The sequence below is a fragment of the Prionailurus bengalensis genome, chromosome B1, assembly GCF_016509475.1.
Source record: "Prionailurus bengalensis isolate Pbe53 chromosome B1, Fcat_Pben_1.1_paternal_pri, whole genome shotgun sequence".
Lineage (NCBI taxonomy): Eukaryota > Metazoa > Chordata > Mammalia > Carnivora > Felidae > Prionailurus > Prionailurus bengalensis.
In genome coordinates, this window is record NC_057344.1 from 144,010,473 (window position 1) to 144,028,872 (window position 18,400).

The 18,400-nt window shown below is 44.8% G+C and overlaps 1 protein-coding gene across 1 annotated transcript in view; it reads right to left on the bottom strand.

The window, feature by feature from the left end:
* Positions 1–17,231, bottom strand: part of SHROOM3 (shroom family member 3) — a 213,520-nt gene extending 196,289 nt beyond the window's left edge. Inside the window, exons 1-2 of the mRNA XM_043556387.1 lie at positions 17,183–17,231; positions 16,875–17,085 (exon numbers count right to left, since the gene is read on the bottom strand). Coding sequence (XP_043412322.1) covers positions 16,875–17,085; positions 17,183–17,231 — 260 coding nt within the window. The remainder of the gene's footprint in view (positions 1–16,874; positions 17,086–17,182) is intronic.
* Between the last annotated feature and the right edge of the window lie 1,169 nt (positions 17,232–18,400).

Consider the following 18,400-nt stretch of genomic DNA (forward strand, 5'->3'; position numbering starts at 1 on the left):
TTTTTTTTTTTAGTTTATTTATTCAGTTTGCGAGAGAGAGAGAGGCAGAGAGAGAGGGAGAGAGAGAATCCCAAGCGGGCTCCATCTCATGAACCGTGAGATCATGACCTGAGCCTAATGAAATCAAGTGTCAGACATTTAAGCAACTGAGCCACCCAGACGCCCCTGTATTGATTTCTTAATAACCATAAACCCCCCCCCCCATCACTTCTCCCTTCTTGCTGTGTTGTTTCTCCCATTTCCATCTTGACTGGCATGTGAACTTGATCCCATCAAATGAGTTAGACAAGATGGGAAGGTTAATTTATTTAAGGGAATGTGAATCAACACTGCAGGGCAAACAAAAGGCAGCAGTGTGCGACTGTCCTTAAAGCAAAACAAATAAAAGCACCAGCAGAATCAAACTGTGGTCACCCAGAGGCCGAAGAATCCACGGTGTTTCAGGGGTTTGAGCAATTACCGAAAACCAGCTCCTCTGAACACCTACTGGCTTAAACGTTGGGGCTCTTGTGTCAGATGGACTGGAGTTCAAATCCACACTTAATAGATGTGCCCCCTTGGCCAGGCTGCACGATGGAAAGTCTGGTTCCTGGCCTATTAAAGTAGCGTAATAATAACACCCATTTCATGGGTTGTTGTAAGAATTAAATGGGAGGATGAAATGCTTGGAACAGTCAGAGCCAACAAGTGAGAGCTTTCTAGAATTTTTTATCTAAAGGCAGCAGGCAAACTCGTAAAGCAGAATTGATTCCTATATCTGATCTGAATTAATCCACATCTTCAGAACCTACTATGAATCTTACAAATGTGACTGCCCAGTTGGTCCAGTTCAACCACCTCATGTAAATTCAGTGTCAAGTGCCCCCACTCTTTTATCCTCTTTCCTTAATTTTGGGAGGTTAATCCCAAGAAAATTTAATTCTAATACCACCCACGTCGTCTGCATTTAGGGGACAAGACAGGGGTGTCCATGAATTATTACACAAAAAGAAAAGACCTCTCACTATTTGGAGGGCTGTTCCAAAAGGGTTAAGGATAAGTCAGCCTTTTCAGAACATTTTACAGAAAGGTCTCAAACTTAAATTTGCAACAATATGATGCCTTGTAAACTGACATGTTTGTAAAGAGGAAAAATGCAAGACAGATTAAATAAAACAAAACAAAATACTGTGGGTCTTAAATTCCTGAACATGAGTTTATTTTTCTGTTCGTTAGTATCTCGTAAAATGACCTGGAGTTTTTGACCTCTGCCCCTGACTTTGAGACAGTGATGGAAAGGGGATGACGAATCAAGAAGCAAAGGTTGAAAGGGCCCTTAATCCAAACACTGCTGGTCTCAGTAGGGATGCTGTTCAATGTTCGTGGGGCTGCAGCCCTGGGACGCACTTACCATGAATTCCCACAGACGAATGTCGGTCCTCACGCCTCACCAAGTCAGTACTGTTTTTATGAAGGTGTCAGATGTGAAACTATGTAAACAGAGTGACACGGAGGCCATTCCTGCCTAGTGACCTGTACCAGAAAGGTCTATTTTTAGAAACTGCCGCAAGCTGCTCTGCCCTTGGAAAGAAGGCAAGCCCCACATTCTTGCTATTTTGGAACATTTCTGTGCATTTGGGTTGTGTTCTGAAATGTTTGTCAAAGAGTAAAGAGAAGAACCATCCTCGATCTCTCAAGCTGAAAATCTGAATTTTGAATTTTACTTATATATCATGGCCAAGAAGGGGCATGAAGCTAGTCTTTTATTCCAAGGAATAACCAGGGGATCCCATCCTTTTGGGTCTTCTGTGGGCTAAAGGGACAAGGGAAGATCATAGGAATGGCCGATGCAGCAGAGGAAAGCTACCGGCAAAGTTACCTGGCAAGTTTGTTAAAAAGCAGGCCTCCCCCCAACCCCTAATCCTGAGAGTCTGATTTAAGGAAGAGTACAGACATCTGCATGTTAAACAGGCAAACAGGTGATTTTGAGGCCCTTAAAGTTCACACTTTGAGGGTTGCCTGGGTGGCTGCAATGGTTAGGCATCCAACTTCAGCTCAGATCACGATCTCGGGGTTTGCGAGTTGGAGGCCCACATCGGGCTCTCTGCTTTCAGCCCAGGGCCAGCTTCGGATGCTCTAGCCCTGGCTCTCTCTGCCCCTCCCCCACTCATGCTGTCCCCCCAAAACAAACAAACATTAAAGTTCACACATTGAGGAAAACCCGCTACAGGAAAAAGATAGGAAAGCATGCAAGATGCTGAAGAGTGAGAAGCGAAAATCATCGAATAAAACATGAACACACCAAGTGATCAGTTCTTTTCTATCAGAAAGGAAAAGCCATACGACTGAGGCAGAGCAGAGCCCTGGCATCGGAGTCGTTACATATGTATGCCCTGACACAGCTGGCTTGGTGGTAGAAAACTTGGCTTCTCCTCCTCGGCCTGTGTTTCTAGCCCGGTGACCTAAGGCTGAGTCCTTCCATTTCTGGGGCCGTCAACTTACAGAAAGTAGGCAGCAGTTTCTCCAGAATGACTCTTCTTGGGGGTCAGAAGAGGGGCTCTGCTCGTTCACTCCTAGACCAAAATTCTTCTACCTCTACAGTCGCAAGCAGGTCACCTGTTCCCCTTGATTTTTTTTCCTGACACATTGATTTCTGTCCAGTTTTGTTTGACTTTCACTGGCAGGAAACACAAGCCCCCATCCACCCCGTGTCCTGCTCTCTCACCTACATCTTCTGGACTCTGGGGCAGAAAAATTGGGCTAAAAGCAGGGAGGAAATCACTTCTCTTTGAAAAAGATGGGTGGGGGGTGCCTGGGCGGTTCAGTCGGTTAAGCATCCAACTCTTGGTCTCAACTCAGGTCATGATCTCATGGTTTGTGAAATCGAACCCTGAATCAGACTGTGCTGACAGTGTGGAGCCTCCTTGGAATTCTCTCTCTCCCTCTCTCTCTCCCCCTCTCTCAGAATAAATAAACTTTAAAAAAAAGAAAGAAAAGGATGGGAATGCCTCCCCCTAACAAGTAGTAAGCAGCAGGTGCAGCATCTATTGGGTGACTATTCAGTGATTGGATAGGATTGCACCAAACCCAGGGCCACGTACTGTTTTCCTTGGCATATGTTGTCTTTATTATTACAGTCTTAATACAAAGTAGGGACAATTGTCTTCACTTCCCAGAGGAAAAACAAGGGAAGTAAGAGGGGAAAGTCAGTTGGCCCAGAACTCAGAGTTAGGAGTGGGTTGCACACCAAGGTCGGTCAGATTCAAAGCCAGAACTCTAACCACTGCCCAGCACTGCCGCTGGAGTAGGGGGCTTGGGGAAGGAATCTAAATCTCCACGTGACAAGGTGGCTGCAAGGCCCGCATTCCAGTGAGGCCGGCAGAGCTGGGGGACAGAGAAAAGCCACCAGAAGCATTCTGAAAGCCGAGTTCCTGGGACCTAACTCCCAGGCAAGAGCCCCAGAAGGCTACCTTACTAACAGGAGGCACAGGGGAGTGAATTAGGTCCATCTCGTTTCACAGAGGGGAGACATATCCTTTCAAATACAATCCTTCTTGGGTGGAGGAGACAGGTGAAAAGTGTGGCCAGTTCAGTGACCGCAGTGGTCAGTTCTTAACCATGAGGGAACAGAGAGAGCAGTGAGGGTGAGCCCAACCTATCCAGTGAACTTTTAATGTAAGAAAAAGGACTACCCTGTCTAACGACATAATTCATAGCAGCCAACATTTATTTATATGGCAACTTACTCTACCAGCGAGGGAGATATTGCCATTATGTCCCTTCTGCAGACAGTGAAACTAAGGTAGAGGTTAAGGTCCTCAACCAGCAAATGGTAAGGCTGGGATTCAAAGTCACACAAACTGGCTGAGAGCCTGTACTCATAACCACCATGCCACCCGGCTGCTGTTGGGTAGAGTTTTGTTTTCATTTCAGAGATATCCAGTGAGCACATATCATGTGCCAGGAGCCATTCCAGGCACTGAAGACACCACACTGAACAAAATCGCTACTAGTATGGAGTTTATATTCTAAAGAAAGGAAGCAGAATGAGTAACTTTGCCAGCATATGTCTCATAGGTAAAAAAAATAAAAAAATAAGGGGTGTTAGGGATACAGCCGGAAAGGGGCTGCAATTTTTTAAATTATTATTTTAAATTATTAAAAAAAATGTTTTTTATTTTAGAGAGGGTGCAGAGGGGGAGAGAAAGAGAATCCCAAGGCTCCACGTTCAGCGCAGAGCCCGATGTGGGGCTTGATCCTGCGACCCTGGGATCATGACCTGAGCTGAAATCAAGAGGTGGACACTCAACCAAGTGAGCCACCCAGGTGCCTGGGGCTGCAATTTTTAATTGGCTGTACAGGGAGGGCTGACATTTGAGCAAATACCTAAAGGAAGTGAGGGGGCAAGTCAAAGGGGTATAATAAAAACTTTTTTAACTTATTTTTTTAAATAAATAATTTTTAAAATTATTTTTTAAAAAAGTAAGTGTTGTACCTGGTGGTTCCGTCAAAGAGCAGGTGACTCTTGATCTCGGGGTCATGAGTTCGAGCCCCACGTTGGATTTAGAGATTACTTAACTAAATAAAACTTTAAAAAAATAATAAAAAACTTAACTAACATGCAGCCACTAGTGAAAAAACAATGATTCTCTTTCACCACTTGCTCCTTTAAGTTATACAGGTGAAGGACAAAAGCTTACGAAAATGTCTCACTCCCGTGACTACACCGTGAAATACTGTTTTAGGTGTCCAGGGCTCATGGGCCCTGCTTATTCACAAGTGACAGATAAAAATGGCTGATTCCTAACAGACACCCTTAAAGAAACATTCCAAAGAATCCTTTTAAAAATACTCCTTAGAGGGGCGCCTGGGTGGCTCAGTCGGTTGAGCAGCTGACTTCAGCTCAGGTCATGATCTCGCGGCCCGTGAGTTCGAGCCCCACATCAGGCTCTGTGCTGACAGCTCAGAGCCTGGAGCCTGTTTCAGATTCTGTGTCTCCCTCTCTCTGACCCTCCCCCTTTCATGCTCTGTCTTTCTCTGTCTCAAAAATAAATAAACGTTAAAAAAAAAATTAAAAAAAAAATACTCCTTAGAGGTGCCTAGGTGGCTCAGGTGGTTGACTGTCGGACTTCGGCTCAGGTCATGATCTCACAGTTCACAGGTTTAAGCCGCGCATCAGGCTCTCTGCTGTCAGCATAGAGCCTGCTTTGGATCCTCTGTCCCCCTCTCTCTCTGCCCCTCCCCTGCTGTGCTCTCTCTCTCAAAATAAATAAACTTAAAAAAATTTTTTTTAATTTTAAAAATGCTCCTTAGATCCACAGTCCTCATGGAAACAATGTAGCAACCTTCCTACATAGACAATAAACACACTAACCAAGCAACCGTCCCCCCAAGGATGGATAATTTTACACCTACCCACTAAGCAAACAACATCAGACAGGAAGTCGGATAGCAGAATAAAGGGGGAGTGGAAATTTTGCATTTTTCAAATGCACTGACAAACTGTTACAGTTGACCCTTAAACATCCCAGGGTTTAGGGGCATTCACCACTGCACAGTCAAAAATCTGTGCATAACTTTTGACTCCCCAAAAGCTTACCTACTCCTTGCCCACTGTTGACTGGAAGCCTTACTGAGAACAGTCTGTTGACATATTTTGCCTGTTACAGGGATTATAAACTGTATTGCTAAAATAAAGTCAGCTAGAGAAAAGGAAAGGGAATCATAAGGAAGAGAAAATACATGTACAGTGCTGTACTACACTTATTTAAAAAACAAAAAACAAAAAACCCTTGCATAAGTGGACTGGAGCAGTTCAAACCCATGTTGTTCAAGGGTTGACTCTGCTACAACAGCAGTCCTGCAGCTAGTAAGCAGAGAGTGAGCCTCTAAACCGTGAGGCAGTTGAACAAACGTTTTAAATTTTTTTTTTTTTAACGTTTTTATTTATTTTTGGGACAGAGAGAGACAGAGCATGAACGGGGGAGGGGCAGAGAGAGAGGGAGACACAGAATCGGAAACAGGCTCCAGGCTCTGAGCCATCAGCCCAGAGCCTGACGCGGGGCTCGAACTCACGGACCGCGAGATCGTGACCTGGCTGAAGTCGGACGCTTAACCGACTGCGCCACCCAGGCGCCCCAAAACAAACGTTTTAGTAACAGAGGCAAACGTGCAAAGAGGCTGACCTTAGAGCGGTTATTTTACTAAGGACTAAAAAGTCTCTTCAAGACTGCCACATGCGAGGACTCCGGAGGCAACAGAACCATGAGGAGGTGGTAACAAATACCTATTTGGGGTCACCACCTGAAATAGCAATGGTCAAAGGGGCACCTGAGTGGCTCCGTCCATGGAGCGTCTGGCTTTGGCTCAGGTCATGATCTCCGGGTTCGTGGGTTCAAGCCCCGCCTTAGGCTTGCTGCTGTCAGCCTGTCAGTGCAGAGCCCACTTTGGATCCCGAGGGGTCATCTCAACTCAGCCAGACCCAGGGGTTTCTCTGCCTTTTGAAGGCTAAGAGTCTGCATAGGGCTCTTAGTGCTTCAAACCCTGTATTTTAAGCCTCTTCCCGGGACGTTAGTAGGACACCTGTGATCTTAGAGCCATGATAATTAAATAAGACATAAAAATATATCATCTAGAAGGAAAGTGGACAGTAAAACAGTGGAATTACCCAGAACAGGACAAAACTGCCAGGACCTTCCAAGCTTGGATTTCCCATTGAGGACACATGTAGTGTATTTAACAATGGGTGGCATTTAACAATTCTTTCTGGAAACCATTTCTCTACCCATCACTCCCAAGAAATGTGGGATTTGTGCTAAGGCTATACAAAGTGTGGTGTAAAAAAAAAAAAAACAAAACAGGGACTGACAAAATCAGTGAGTATCCCATGAAGACAGATAGATGCTCACATGCTCGTTCAACTCTACTACCTCTTGACATTGTCTTCATGGAGCATGTCCCATTAGATCGAGTAAGTTCAATGGCACTGAGCAAGCCATCTTTCTTTCGTGGTTTGTCTCCTGGGGGCACCATCCAGAAACGACACGTAGACTGAACATGGCAACTGTGGCATGATGGGTATGGTTTTACCCGTTCAGAACAGCTGGATGGCCCCCACACCTGCTGGCAAAAATGAGCTCCCGACTCAATGACATGTGGTAACAGCTCAGGCCACAGACATTCACGGGCGGGGGCCCGGGCGGATGGCAGAACAAGTGCAGCCCAGGGACAACCCCTCCCCTGCCCACGCCCACTTATCAGTAGCAACATCTCTTAATGAGCTTTTAAAGAAAATTCCACCTCCATATAGCAGCAATGAGAAACAGGTCTCACAGAAATGCAAGGAACAGGAGCCACTGGTGGGGTGGCCCTTCCCCGGCAGACCTCTCTAGACCTTAGTCCTGAAATCTCTGAAGCAGGGGTCTTTGTGTTTGCTCTTCAGTTCCCTGTGTGAACAAGGCTCTGGTCCGCCCTTGCCTCCCCTGGTCTGCTTCCTGATTCTCCTCCTGCTACTATCCTAATGTCCCCTTCCACTCTGTGGGTCTTTCTTCTACCTCTCAGTTCCTGCCTCCTTGTTGTTTCCCTTTATCACTTTGACTTACAGCTTAAACTGGTGGTTCTCAAACTTTGCACAACAGAATCACCCAGGCAGCTTTAAAAATGCTCGGTGCTAGGTTACACCCTATACCAATTCAATTAGAACTCTAGGGTTGGGACCCGGGCATTGGTTTGTTTTTTATTAACTTCCTATATAAATCCCAACGTGTAGCCAAGTTTGACAAGGAGCAGCTTTAAGCCATTTTGGATCAGGGGTGCAGATTTACAAACGTTTGGTTCATATTCTAAATCGGAATCACCCAGACTTATCTGTTCTAGCTGATAAACCCACATTTGGAACCGGGGGAAAGGATGCCACCATAACTTCTGAGTGATCTCAGAACTCAGACTTCATATCCTTCATAAAGGCTCAGACGGATATTTGAGTGCCATTCTTTAATAGTTGGGCATGGAGTGGTGACTCCCGCTTGGAATACATTTGTTCAAAGTCAAGCCATGTTATCCCAGGAATGAAACCGGGTCTTTCATCATCAAACCTCCTTCGTTGGGAAGCGGTATGGCATTCCTTTGCATGCGGCTAGCGTTCAGCGCATAGCCAGTGAGCATATGTAATCCACTGAATAAAAATAGTGGTTATCATTATGGGCTACAGGAAAAAAAAATGTCCCTTTTCTCATTACAGTAAGGGAGTCTTATTGTGCACTCTTAGGAAACCTAATAATGTGTTACATGAATTTTCCATGGGAAGGAACAACTGGTTAGGAAATCAAATACTATACTTCTAGACAGTGACATTCAAACCTAGGACTCCAGGGGAGCCAAAAACTGCTCTGAGTATGGTCCCAGCAGGATTGAAATACCTCCTCAAAGCATACTGAGCAAATTCCCATGATGCCAGGCCTCTTGGAAAAGTTTCTGGGGGTCGAAGGCCACTGCAGCTGCCTCCTTCTCCTCCTCTCCACCACTTGCTCAAGTGGAAAAAATGTTTCAAGGGTAAGTTACCACAGTTCTCAGTTATACTGGTTTCCCCTCTGGGGAAGCCTAACCCTGGGTCCCGAGACGGGATGCGGACTATACTGCAGCTTGGGGGTTTGTATTCACATCCAGCTATGTGCCAGCCCTTTGCTCAAATTAAGAGCTGAAAAGGGCGAAAGAGCCAGAAGGACAAGTGAAGTCATGGTGAGGGTCACTGGGCGTGGGATGGGCGTGGGGCGGCGACAAGAGGGGCATCACAAGTGCTGGGGGGGAGGTGTGGGTGGGAGGTATCATATGGAAGACATGGAAAGCTTCCAAGACAGACGGCACAAGAGTGATACCGCCTGCCATCCTGGCCGCCACTATAGCTGCATGGTCTCCTGAGAGGGCGTGGGTGTAACACACCCCCTTCTTACACTTCCACAGAGGACTCAGCCGCAGAGCACAGCATGGAGCCCTTTTTCACATCTTGAGAGGCAAATCTTGGGACTTGCACACACATCTTCCTCATCTGGCTTCTGTGTCCAGGTAAGGTGGAGGAAGGCACCTGTGTTGTGCACAGAGGCAAGCACCTGGAGTTCCAAGAACAGTTTTGCAACGGTCTCTAAAAAGATCATTGCTCCTTTTCTAATCGTCCTCAACTCCTCCTGCCTGCCCACTTGCGAGTTATCTTTTAACATCCTAATTTTCCCAAAGGCCACATGCTGTGCCGCCTAGAGAACATTACATTTTCAAATTGTTCAGCCTGTGCCACGTGTGCTTATATAACCTAAGTATTTAATTCGGTGGAACAAAGATGCACGGGCAGATGAAAGTCACTTCCTAGAAAGCCCAGTCTGCAGCCTGAGGGCCCTTTCCTGTAGTTCAGCCTCCCGCCAGTGAGCCACAACTGCTGACTTGTTTTAGAATCAGAACTCTTTTTACGTAAGTTCTTTAGGAAAGATGGCCTTTAAAAAAAAAAAAAAATCCCATTCTGAACTTGCGCCTCGTTGACACTGTCCTTTAAAATTAAATTTCCTTCTAGCAAAACAGTTATAATCGGAATCTTTAAAATTCATAGATTCTCACTTGCACGAATAAATCAAGTCAGTGCATTAAATAGAAAAATCGGGGCGCCTGGATGGCTCAGTTGGTTGAGTGTCCGACTTCAACTCAGGTCATGATCTCCGGTTCATGAATTCGAGCCCCACGTCAGGGTCACTGCTGTCAGCGCGGAGCCCACTTCAGATCCTCTGTCTCCCTCTCTTTCTCCGCCTCCTCCCCCGCGTTTGCCCTCTCCCCCACCACCTCAAAAATAATTAAACATTAAAAAAAATAGATCAAAACAGAATGCAGTCAGGTAAACTTTCATGAGCTGGAACTGTATAATATATACTGTACAAAATCATGGAATAATGATTGGACATTTTATTACAGTGAAGCATTTTCAAATATACTGTCTTATTTTACCCTTCTAGCAACTGAGTAGGGAAGACATTATTATTGTTCTCCATTTTAAGAAGCAACTTAATCTCAGAGAGATTGATTTGTGCCCATGATACCATGGGAGATTGGAATCCAAGTGATAGGGACTCCCCTTTGTCATGCACCTGAGAGTATGCTGGCATACTCTGGTTGAGAGATTGTCAATTTATAAGGACAACACAGAGGTTTTTTACATTCTAGAAAAGTTCAACCCATCCTTCAAACTTTGTTGCTTTGAAAATAGGGACTTCTGTACTTTTTAAAGCTCTTAATAAATTCTTTCCTTAAACTACCTTTAAAAAGTTAAAAAGAGACATCAGATGGTTAATCAGAGTAAGTTGCTTTAAGAATATAGACGCTTTTTGGGGCGCCTGGGTGGCGCAGTCGGTTAAGCGTCCGACTTCAGCCAGGTCACGATCTCGCAGTCCGAGAGTTGGAGCCCCACGTCAGGCTCTGGGCTGATGGCTCAGAGCCTGGAGCCTGTTTCCCATTCTGTGTCTCCCTCTCTCTCTGCCCCTCCCCCGTTCATGCTCTGTCTCTCTCTGTCACAAAAATAAATAAACGTTGAAAAAAAAATTAAAAAAAAAAAGAATATAGACGCTTTTTAAGGGAACAGACTCAGGCAGGTAGTAGGGAGGGGAGGGGAGATAGCAAAATAGTGTGAAGGAAGAAGGGAATGGAGAGTGATCATACCCCAAGAAATTATTTTCTTTTGTAAATAATAACCATGAGTTGAAAAAGGAACTTGTTTGCAAAATCCTTTTCTTTTTTTAAATTTTATTTATTTATTTATTTTTTTCAACGTTTATTTATTTTTGGGACAGAGAGAGACAGAGCATGAACGGGGGAGGGGCAGAGAGAGAGGGAGACACAGAATCGGAAACAGGCTCCAGGCTCTGAGCCATCAGCCCAGAGCCCGACGCGGGGCTCGAACTCCCGGACCGCGAGATCGTGACCTGGCTGAAGTCGGACGCCCAACCGACTGTGCCACCCAGGCGCCCCTTAAATTAATAGTTAATACAGCTCATTTTTTTGGTATCCTTTAAGACTCTTGGAGCATCTGGGTGGCTCAGTTGGTTGAGTGCCCAACACTTGATTTTGGCTCAGGTCACAGTCCCAGATCCTAGGGTCATGGGATTGAGCCCCACATTGGGCTCCACACTGAGCATGGAGCCTGCTTAAGATTCTCTCTCTCTCGGGGCACCTGGGTGGCGCAGTCGGTTAAGCGTCCGACTTCAGCCAGGTCACGATCTCGCGGTCTGTGAGTTCGAGCCCCACGTCAGGCTCTGGGCTGATGGCTCAGAGCCTGGAGCCTGTTTCCGATTCTGTGTCTCCCTCTCTCTCTGCCCCTCCTCTGTTCATGCTCTGTCTCTCTCTGTCCCAAAAATAAATAAACGTTGAAAAAAAAATTAAAAAAAAAAAAAAAGATTCTCTCTCTCTCTTTTCTTTCACTTTCCCTCTGCCCCTCTCCCCCCTGTCACGTGCATTCTCTCTCTGAAATAAATAATAATAATGATAATAATAAAACAAAAAGGCCTTAAAATGCATTCTGTTCATTACCAGATACTTCTTTTGAGATCACTGACTTGCAAATCCTATATGAGCTATATCTCACAACTCAATCTAGACACGAAAAAGAATTCTGTGTCACAGAAATCTGACACAGAGGTAGCAAGTGTGTGAGCCACCCATCCCATTCCATTCCAATAATGTCATCTCACCCGTTTATAAAAAGAACTATTCTGCTAACCCTCAGATATGTGGGATGGGTTTGGGGGACGGGGGGAGTGTGGGCCTGAGGGCTGCGGTGAACTTAATTCCATCCCCATTTTTGTTAGATGGAGGAAGCAACTCTATTTTTTTAAAATGTTTATTTGTGTGAGAGAGAGAGAGACAGAGTGTGAGCAGGGGAGGGGCAGGGAGAGAGGGAGACACAGAATCTGAAGCAGGCTCCAGGCTCCAAGCTGTCAGCAGAGAGCTTGACGCGGGGCTCGAACTCACAAACGGTGAAATCATGACCTGAGCCAAAGTCAGAGGCTCAACCGACTAAGCCACCCAGGTGCCCCGAGGGAGGAAGCAACTCTAAAGCAACAAATGGTTTTACTTCCAGAGGCTGATGAAGAACCTGGGTGCACAAAGCAGTGACATGAGGCCCCATGACCTGTGTTCTCAGAGACCAAGCTTCTCACTTAGGCTACTAGCATTTGGCCTTGGGCAAGTCACTACACATCTTTGGATGCAGTTGTGTCATTTCTTCCTCTAGGCAGAGCCATGGACCAAAAGTAACAAAACCTAGATTCTCACTTTGGCCCTACTACACCAGGCAGTTCACATATTCTAGGCAGATGCTTATGTTTTTCTGCTAATTCAACCCCCCTTTCTCCTTTGTCCCTCTTTTTCAGTAAAATGTGATCGACTCCTACTTCTCACATATACACATATAGTCGGTCAAAACAACAACAAAAACAACAACAACAAAACATTCCCTTCCAACACCATCAATTCATAGAATCATGAATGGGGAGGGAAAATGCTTATTCAGATTTCCAGAAATGCTGGGAAGGTTTGGGAGTAAGATTTCATTCTGAAAAGGGGCTCACTTTTCCCCACCCTTCCCTTACTGTTCTGAATCAGGCATACTGCCTCCTATGCGCAGAAGGAGATGGTCCTCTTATTAACTGGGACCTCCAATCACATGCTATGTTCTAGAGATTAGAGTAGACTTCTCACAAGAGGTAATTTACGTAACAAATATGCATTATATTTCCAGGAAAGCTCATGCTTTAATCACCATGCTATGTACTGCATACACATATTTCTCATTTAAACCTCACAACCTTCAGATAGATTAAATGACTTGCCCAGGGTCACAGAGCTAGTACCTAATGCCATCAGACTTCATATCCAGGCAGCCTCAAACCTTCATCATCATCTCATGCATCCTCTCAGAAAGAATGAGTCTGACTTTCATGTGGCTACCCTCAGGAATGTTAAACCTGAAGATCTTTTCCTTTGTTTCCACTTTAACAGTTAACTTGGCTCTAAGACTTGTATTTTACATATATCTGTCAAATAAAGTCTCTATTGATTTGAAAGAGGGTTTGGAGTATTGACTCTTACTTGTGTACATGTCTGCTTTCCTAATTTAAATGCTCTGCATTCCACAAAGGTTTTCCTTCTTTAGTTTTCCTTCAGCTAAGATGTTTGTTTTCCTTTTGGAAGGTCTTTTCTTGGGCTGCCTTCTTACTTTATCATTTTTTTTTCCCATTTATCCATCACTAGCTGTAGACCTTCCCTCTTTATATACCCAGCACCCAATACATTCTCTGCCCCTGCAGCAAGCACACTGCCCCTTCACTCCCTGTTCCTGGAGGACTGACTCTGCCTTCTTCATGGGTCAGCAGATCTTGTAAGGTCTTTGACTCACAACTCACTCGAGACTGCATTTCTCTTGTCACTGTAGCCTTTAAAGAAGGTGTTTCTACGTTTGATTGTTTCTGCTCACTGGGTAAGACACCCTCAAAATGTATATAAACACCACTTCTCTGCTCAACATTCTTGGCATTTTTATGATGGATGTCAGCTGTTGCCCTCAACTACCCAAACCTAACTTGAATGGAAAAAGAGGCAGGTACAGTTAGAGCCGCTGATATGTAAATTTTCACTACAAATGATTTCTCTATAAAACAGAGCCTCCAGTTATGTTTCCAGGAAGCCCCCTCAAACTTTTTTAAACGTACAGAGATCACTCAGGAAAAGAAGGAAATTTAATAAATGATATACGCAAGTCACTCTATCATGAATGAATAGAAGGAAATGAAATCTCAGGACATGACAGGTGCTAGAAAGGCAAGACTTCTCAAGAAAATGACAGCGCTACTCAATACAAAGTCAGATTGATCCAGAGCAAAGGGGTTTGCATTTACCCAGTTCTCTGAAAGGTCACGGAGGAATGTCCATCCATGCCTACCAAAGCATGTTTATAATCTCCATCTCTAAGTATGTGTGAGAAGTAAAGACAGCCTCCTTTTCCTTAAACTCTGAGAGTTCAACTATAAAAATCGACACATAATAGATGAGATAAGACATATTCAAAAGACATCTGAGAGACGAAATGTTTCCCACACCAGAAGCAGGGAATGCAAGGACTCTCCAGTAACCTTATCGATCACATTAGCATATCTAAAGAAAGAATGTGTCAATCAGAAAGGGGATTTGGTGTGGAGGCACAGGGAAGAAATGAGACTGGAGAGCAGGGCTTAGGCAGCATGACTCCCTGCCGTCCAGAGGGGAAAGGGTCCCCACTCACCAGTGAGAGCATCTGGGCCACCTGGCAGAGGAGTCCCTAGTGGAAGCTGGGCCATCTGGCCATCAGAGCAGATGTCAGCACTTGCTGGGGTCCCAGAGCCTGTACCTTCACCCTGACAGAGATCACCGTGCAACCATCTCACCTCACCATGGTCAGACTTCTTAGTTTTCCTGTCAAATAAAGTACTGGCTCTTGGACCACTTGGGAAACTTGTTCCACTTAGAGTCATCTTTTGCAAAATGAGTTAATACATTAACATTGTGGTATACATCCTTCAATTTCTCGTGAGTTTGGATAACATAAATTAACATTCCTAAATTTCACGAACTCCTGGGCACTGTCATGACCAGTTCTGTACCTGTAAGGCTGGTGACCAGCCCCTTAATGATAGTAAATTCACCAAGGGAATAAAGGAGGTGGGGGGGGGAGGGGAGGAGCGGTAAGGAGGGCTTCTTGATAACCAGGCAATCAGCATATTTGGCAATATGGCAATTCTCTTCCATTTTGCCACATGCCCCTCTAACCCAACCCAGAATAATAACGATCAAATATTGCATACCTACTATGTACTTATTACTCTATTCATTAAGTCCACATAATGTGCTTTTGTGGCAAGAATTTCTATTTCTATTTTATAAATGAAAAAATTGAGGCTTAGAGAGGCCCAAGGTCATGCAGCTTGCAAATGACAAGGCCAGATTTCAGTCCTGAGACTGGTTCCTGTTCTGCTAGAACACATAATTCAAATCTCATGGCATCATCCACTGGAAGGCAGAACAGGAGGCCAGCATGACTACTTTTCATAGCAAAAAACAGAGCAGCCTTCTCCAGAAGTTAATCTATCCCTAGAGTCCCATCAAAACAAATCAAGCCTATGGATTCCGCTATTGGTCCTAAACAGACAGAATGCCAGGGTTCTAAAGTTGGGCTTTGGGTTTCAATGCCAAAGCGAGTTCAAAACCTTCAACACTCTTCTGAACACATGGAACAGGTCTCATGGTTCTGAGTCTTCCTATGCATCCGTTTGAGAAATCAGCCATCATGTTTGGGATGACCGCTTTTGCTTTACTCAAATCATGACCTGTAAGGAATTAGCCTATGCCTACAGTTAGCCAATAATAATGTAAAGAGCAGCAGCATCTGTTGCAACCATGTTATTACCATGAGTGTGGAGAGTATTTCATTTCACCTTTCCAATCACGCTATAAAGTAGATTTTTTAATCTCCACTTAAAGATGTGGAAACTGAATCTTCAATGAGGTTAACTAAGTTACCCAAGGTCACACAGCTGGATGACAGCCCTGGGAATTTGAACCTGGGCCTGATCTAACTCGGTGCTTTGAGCCACTCTACATCCCTGGCCACCAGAGAAGCAGTGGCTACTTAGATGGTCCTGAAGAGAAACCAAACACAGCCCAGCACTGAAGACTAACATAGTGAGACCACACCCAGGGCTGTGTTTTTGTGGTTGGGAGTTGCTGCTCTGTTCCCCTATGCAAGGGCTCACTCAGTAAAGTTTGGAAAATGAATGAATGTAGGAGTGAATGGTCCCATAAGAGGGTCTCTTATGAGTGATGAAAAGATTAGGTAACTTTTCACATCCTGAAAACAGTGTAGCATGATGAATGACTCCTAGAGTTCCAGCCAACTTGAACATTCTCAAATATCATAACATATAGTTGCCATATGAGGCAGCCAAAACCTGATTAGTGAAGAAATATCCAAATAAGCAAAACGTGCAGGCATAGGGCTTAATAGGACAAGGTAATGACTCGCAAGTGGTGCGGTGAAGCAGAACCAGGGGCATTTGGAGTCTCTTCTGGTTCTTCCACTTATCAGCTCTGCTGCCTTCAGTAATTTAGGTAACCTCTTGCCTGTAAGTGGGGCTAGTGATGGCTATCTCACCAGATTCTTAGGAGGTTAAATGAGCTAACGTACATAAAACACCGGAGTAGCGCTTAGTTTGTAACAGTGCTAAAAATTTTTTTTAACCCCTATCCCTTTTTATAAATACTTCCCTCCACCAAGATGCTGGCTTCCCAGGAGTGGGAAACATCTCATTTTAAGGCATTATAACCAATCACAACCCATACCTTTTCCAAGAAAAGAGCCACCACAATTGCAAACAGGAAAACAAGACAACACAAACAAAAGAAGGAATTTGCTTGTTTTGATGACTGCCATGGTATAGGTGAGGCTAGTGGAATGGCACCTAAAGCTCCAAGCTAACTGCTTTCTCTAGTTCCACAATGAGACAAGGCTTCATAGCGCTCTGACCACCTCGGGGATTAGAGTCACCTTTCATTACACCTAGAAATTTGGGAAGTACTGTGAGGCAGAGCTCTACCAAGCCAATACCTGCTGGGAAAGCCAGTGTTTGAAAAGAAAGTAGTATCTGAAATGTCTTTACTCAACTTCCTCCTCACATGCCACAAGATGGGCATGGAAAAAACCAGGGCGGGTGCGGGGGCAGTAAACGGGGTGGAGGCAGGGAGGCATAAGGATCCACACAGGGAGGTTTAAAAAACAAGGTAGTGAACCCAGCTCTTCCAGGGAGGTGGGTCAGGGTGGGGGCACCGGCTCAGCCTACCTGCGTACCAGCAGCCTGAGGGTCTTGTAGGATCCTTTCACCAGGGAAACGGCCTCCCTCCTGGAGCTGCTCAACACAACCTCGTTGATGTGCACCACCTCGTCCCCAGCCCGCAGCTTGGAGCTCACCGAGTCAGCTTTGCCCCCTTCTTCGATCTGCTCAGAGAGAAGGAGAGAGCCATAGGTAAGCTGCCCCAGGCCCTGCTGGACTTCTGCAGAGCAGACAGACCGGTTATGACCACGCCCCACTGGTAGCCAACCCGAGGGTATGGGGGGGAGAAGGTAGGGATTGCCTCCTGTTTTCCACACCTTCTAGCACCCAGCACCCTGCCTGCCCACAGAGGGTGCTCAGAAACATTAGCCAAAGGGGTGAAACTAGTTTCCATCCAAAAGCAGCCATCCCATTCCGCTCTTGATCCCCACCCCTTTCCAGCTTCAACTCCCGAAGTCCACTCAAAACAACTGTTTTGTTCCTTTACAAGTTGAGTTCTTCTTATCTCATTTTTTAATCTAAAATTATAATTCAGTGGATAAGTAAGCTGTGGTATATCCAGACAATGGAGTGTTACTTAGCACTAAAAAGAAATGAGCTGTCAAGCCATGGAAAAACATGGAGGAAACTTAAATGCATATTACTGAGCAAAAGAAGCCAATCTGAAAGGCTACATACTGCATAATTCCAACTACATGACCTTCCAGAAGGGAAAAACTATGGGAACAGTAGAAAGATCAGTGGTTGCCCGGATTAGGGGGAAGGGAGGGATGAGTAAGTTTAAGGCAATGAAACTACTCTGTGTGAGAGTAGACAGGTTGATAACATGACATTATACCATAGATGTGTAACACCAAGATTGAACCCTAGTGTAAGCTCTAGACTTTGGGGGATAACGATGAGTCAGTATAGTTTCACCGACTAACGAATGTACCACCCTGGCAGGGGATGTTGATAATGGGGGATGCTATCCAAGGGAGGGGGAACAGGAGGTATATGGGAACTTTACTCCACTCAATTTTGCTGTGAACCAAAAACTGCTGTAATAAATGAAATCTATAAAAATGTTATAATTTATTCAACAAAGGGATTCAACACTGGCTTTATGCAAGAAATTGTTCTAGGTGCTAAGGGTGTAACAGTGGACAAAACAGAAACCCTTGCTCTTCTGGTGGTTAGGGTAGAAGTGGGGAGCCAAACCCTAAACATAAAAAACAAGTAACTGATGTAGTACATTAGAAGTTGATGATGTCTTTTGGAAACTAACAGAGCAAAATAATTGCTCGGTCCAGTCATCAGACGCCAACGGATGCTTGTGGAATGTCCATAATGATGAAAGAGATTTAAAAAAGGAAAAAATAAAAGAAAACCAAAAACATATAAACAAAACCTGACCCATATTTTATCTCTTTTCAATAATTACTCACTAGAATTGCCCACATTTTCATAAACCTTCAATCGGTCTTAATATATATAAAATGGACCAAATTCCTATACTGAATTTGTAAGTATGGCCCTTGCTGGCCTTTGTTTTT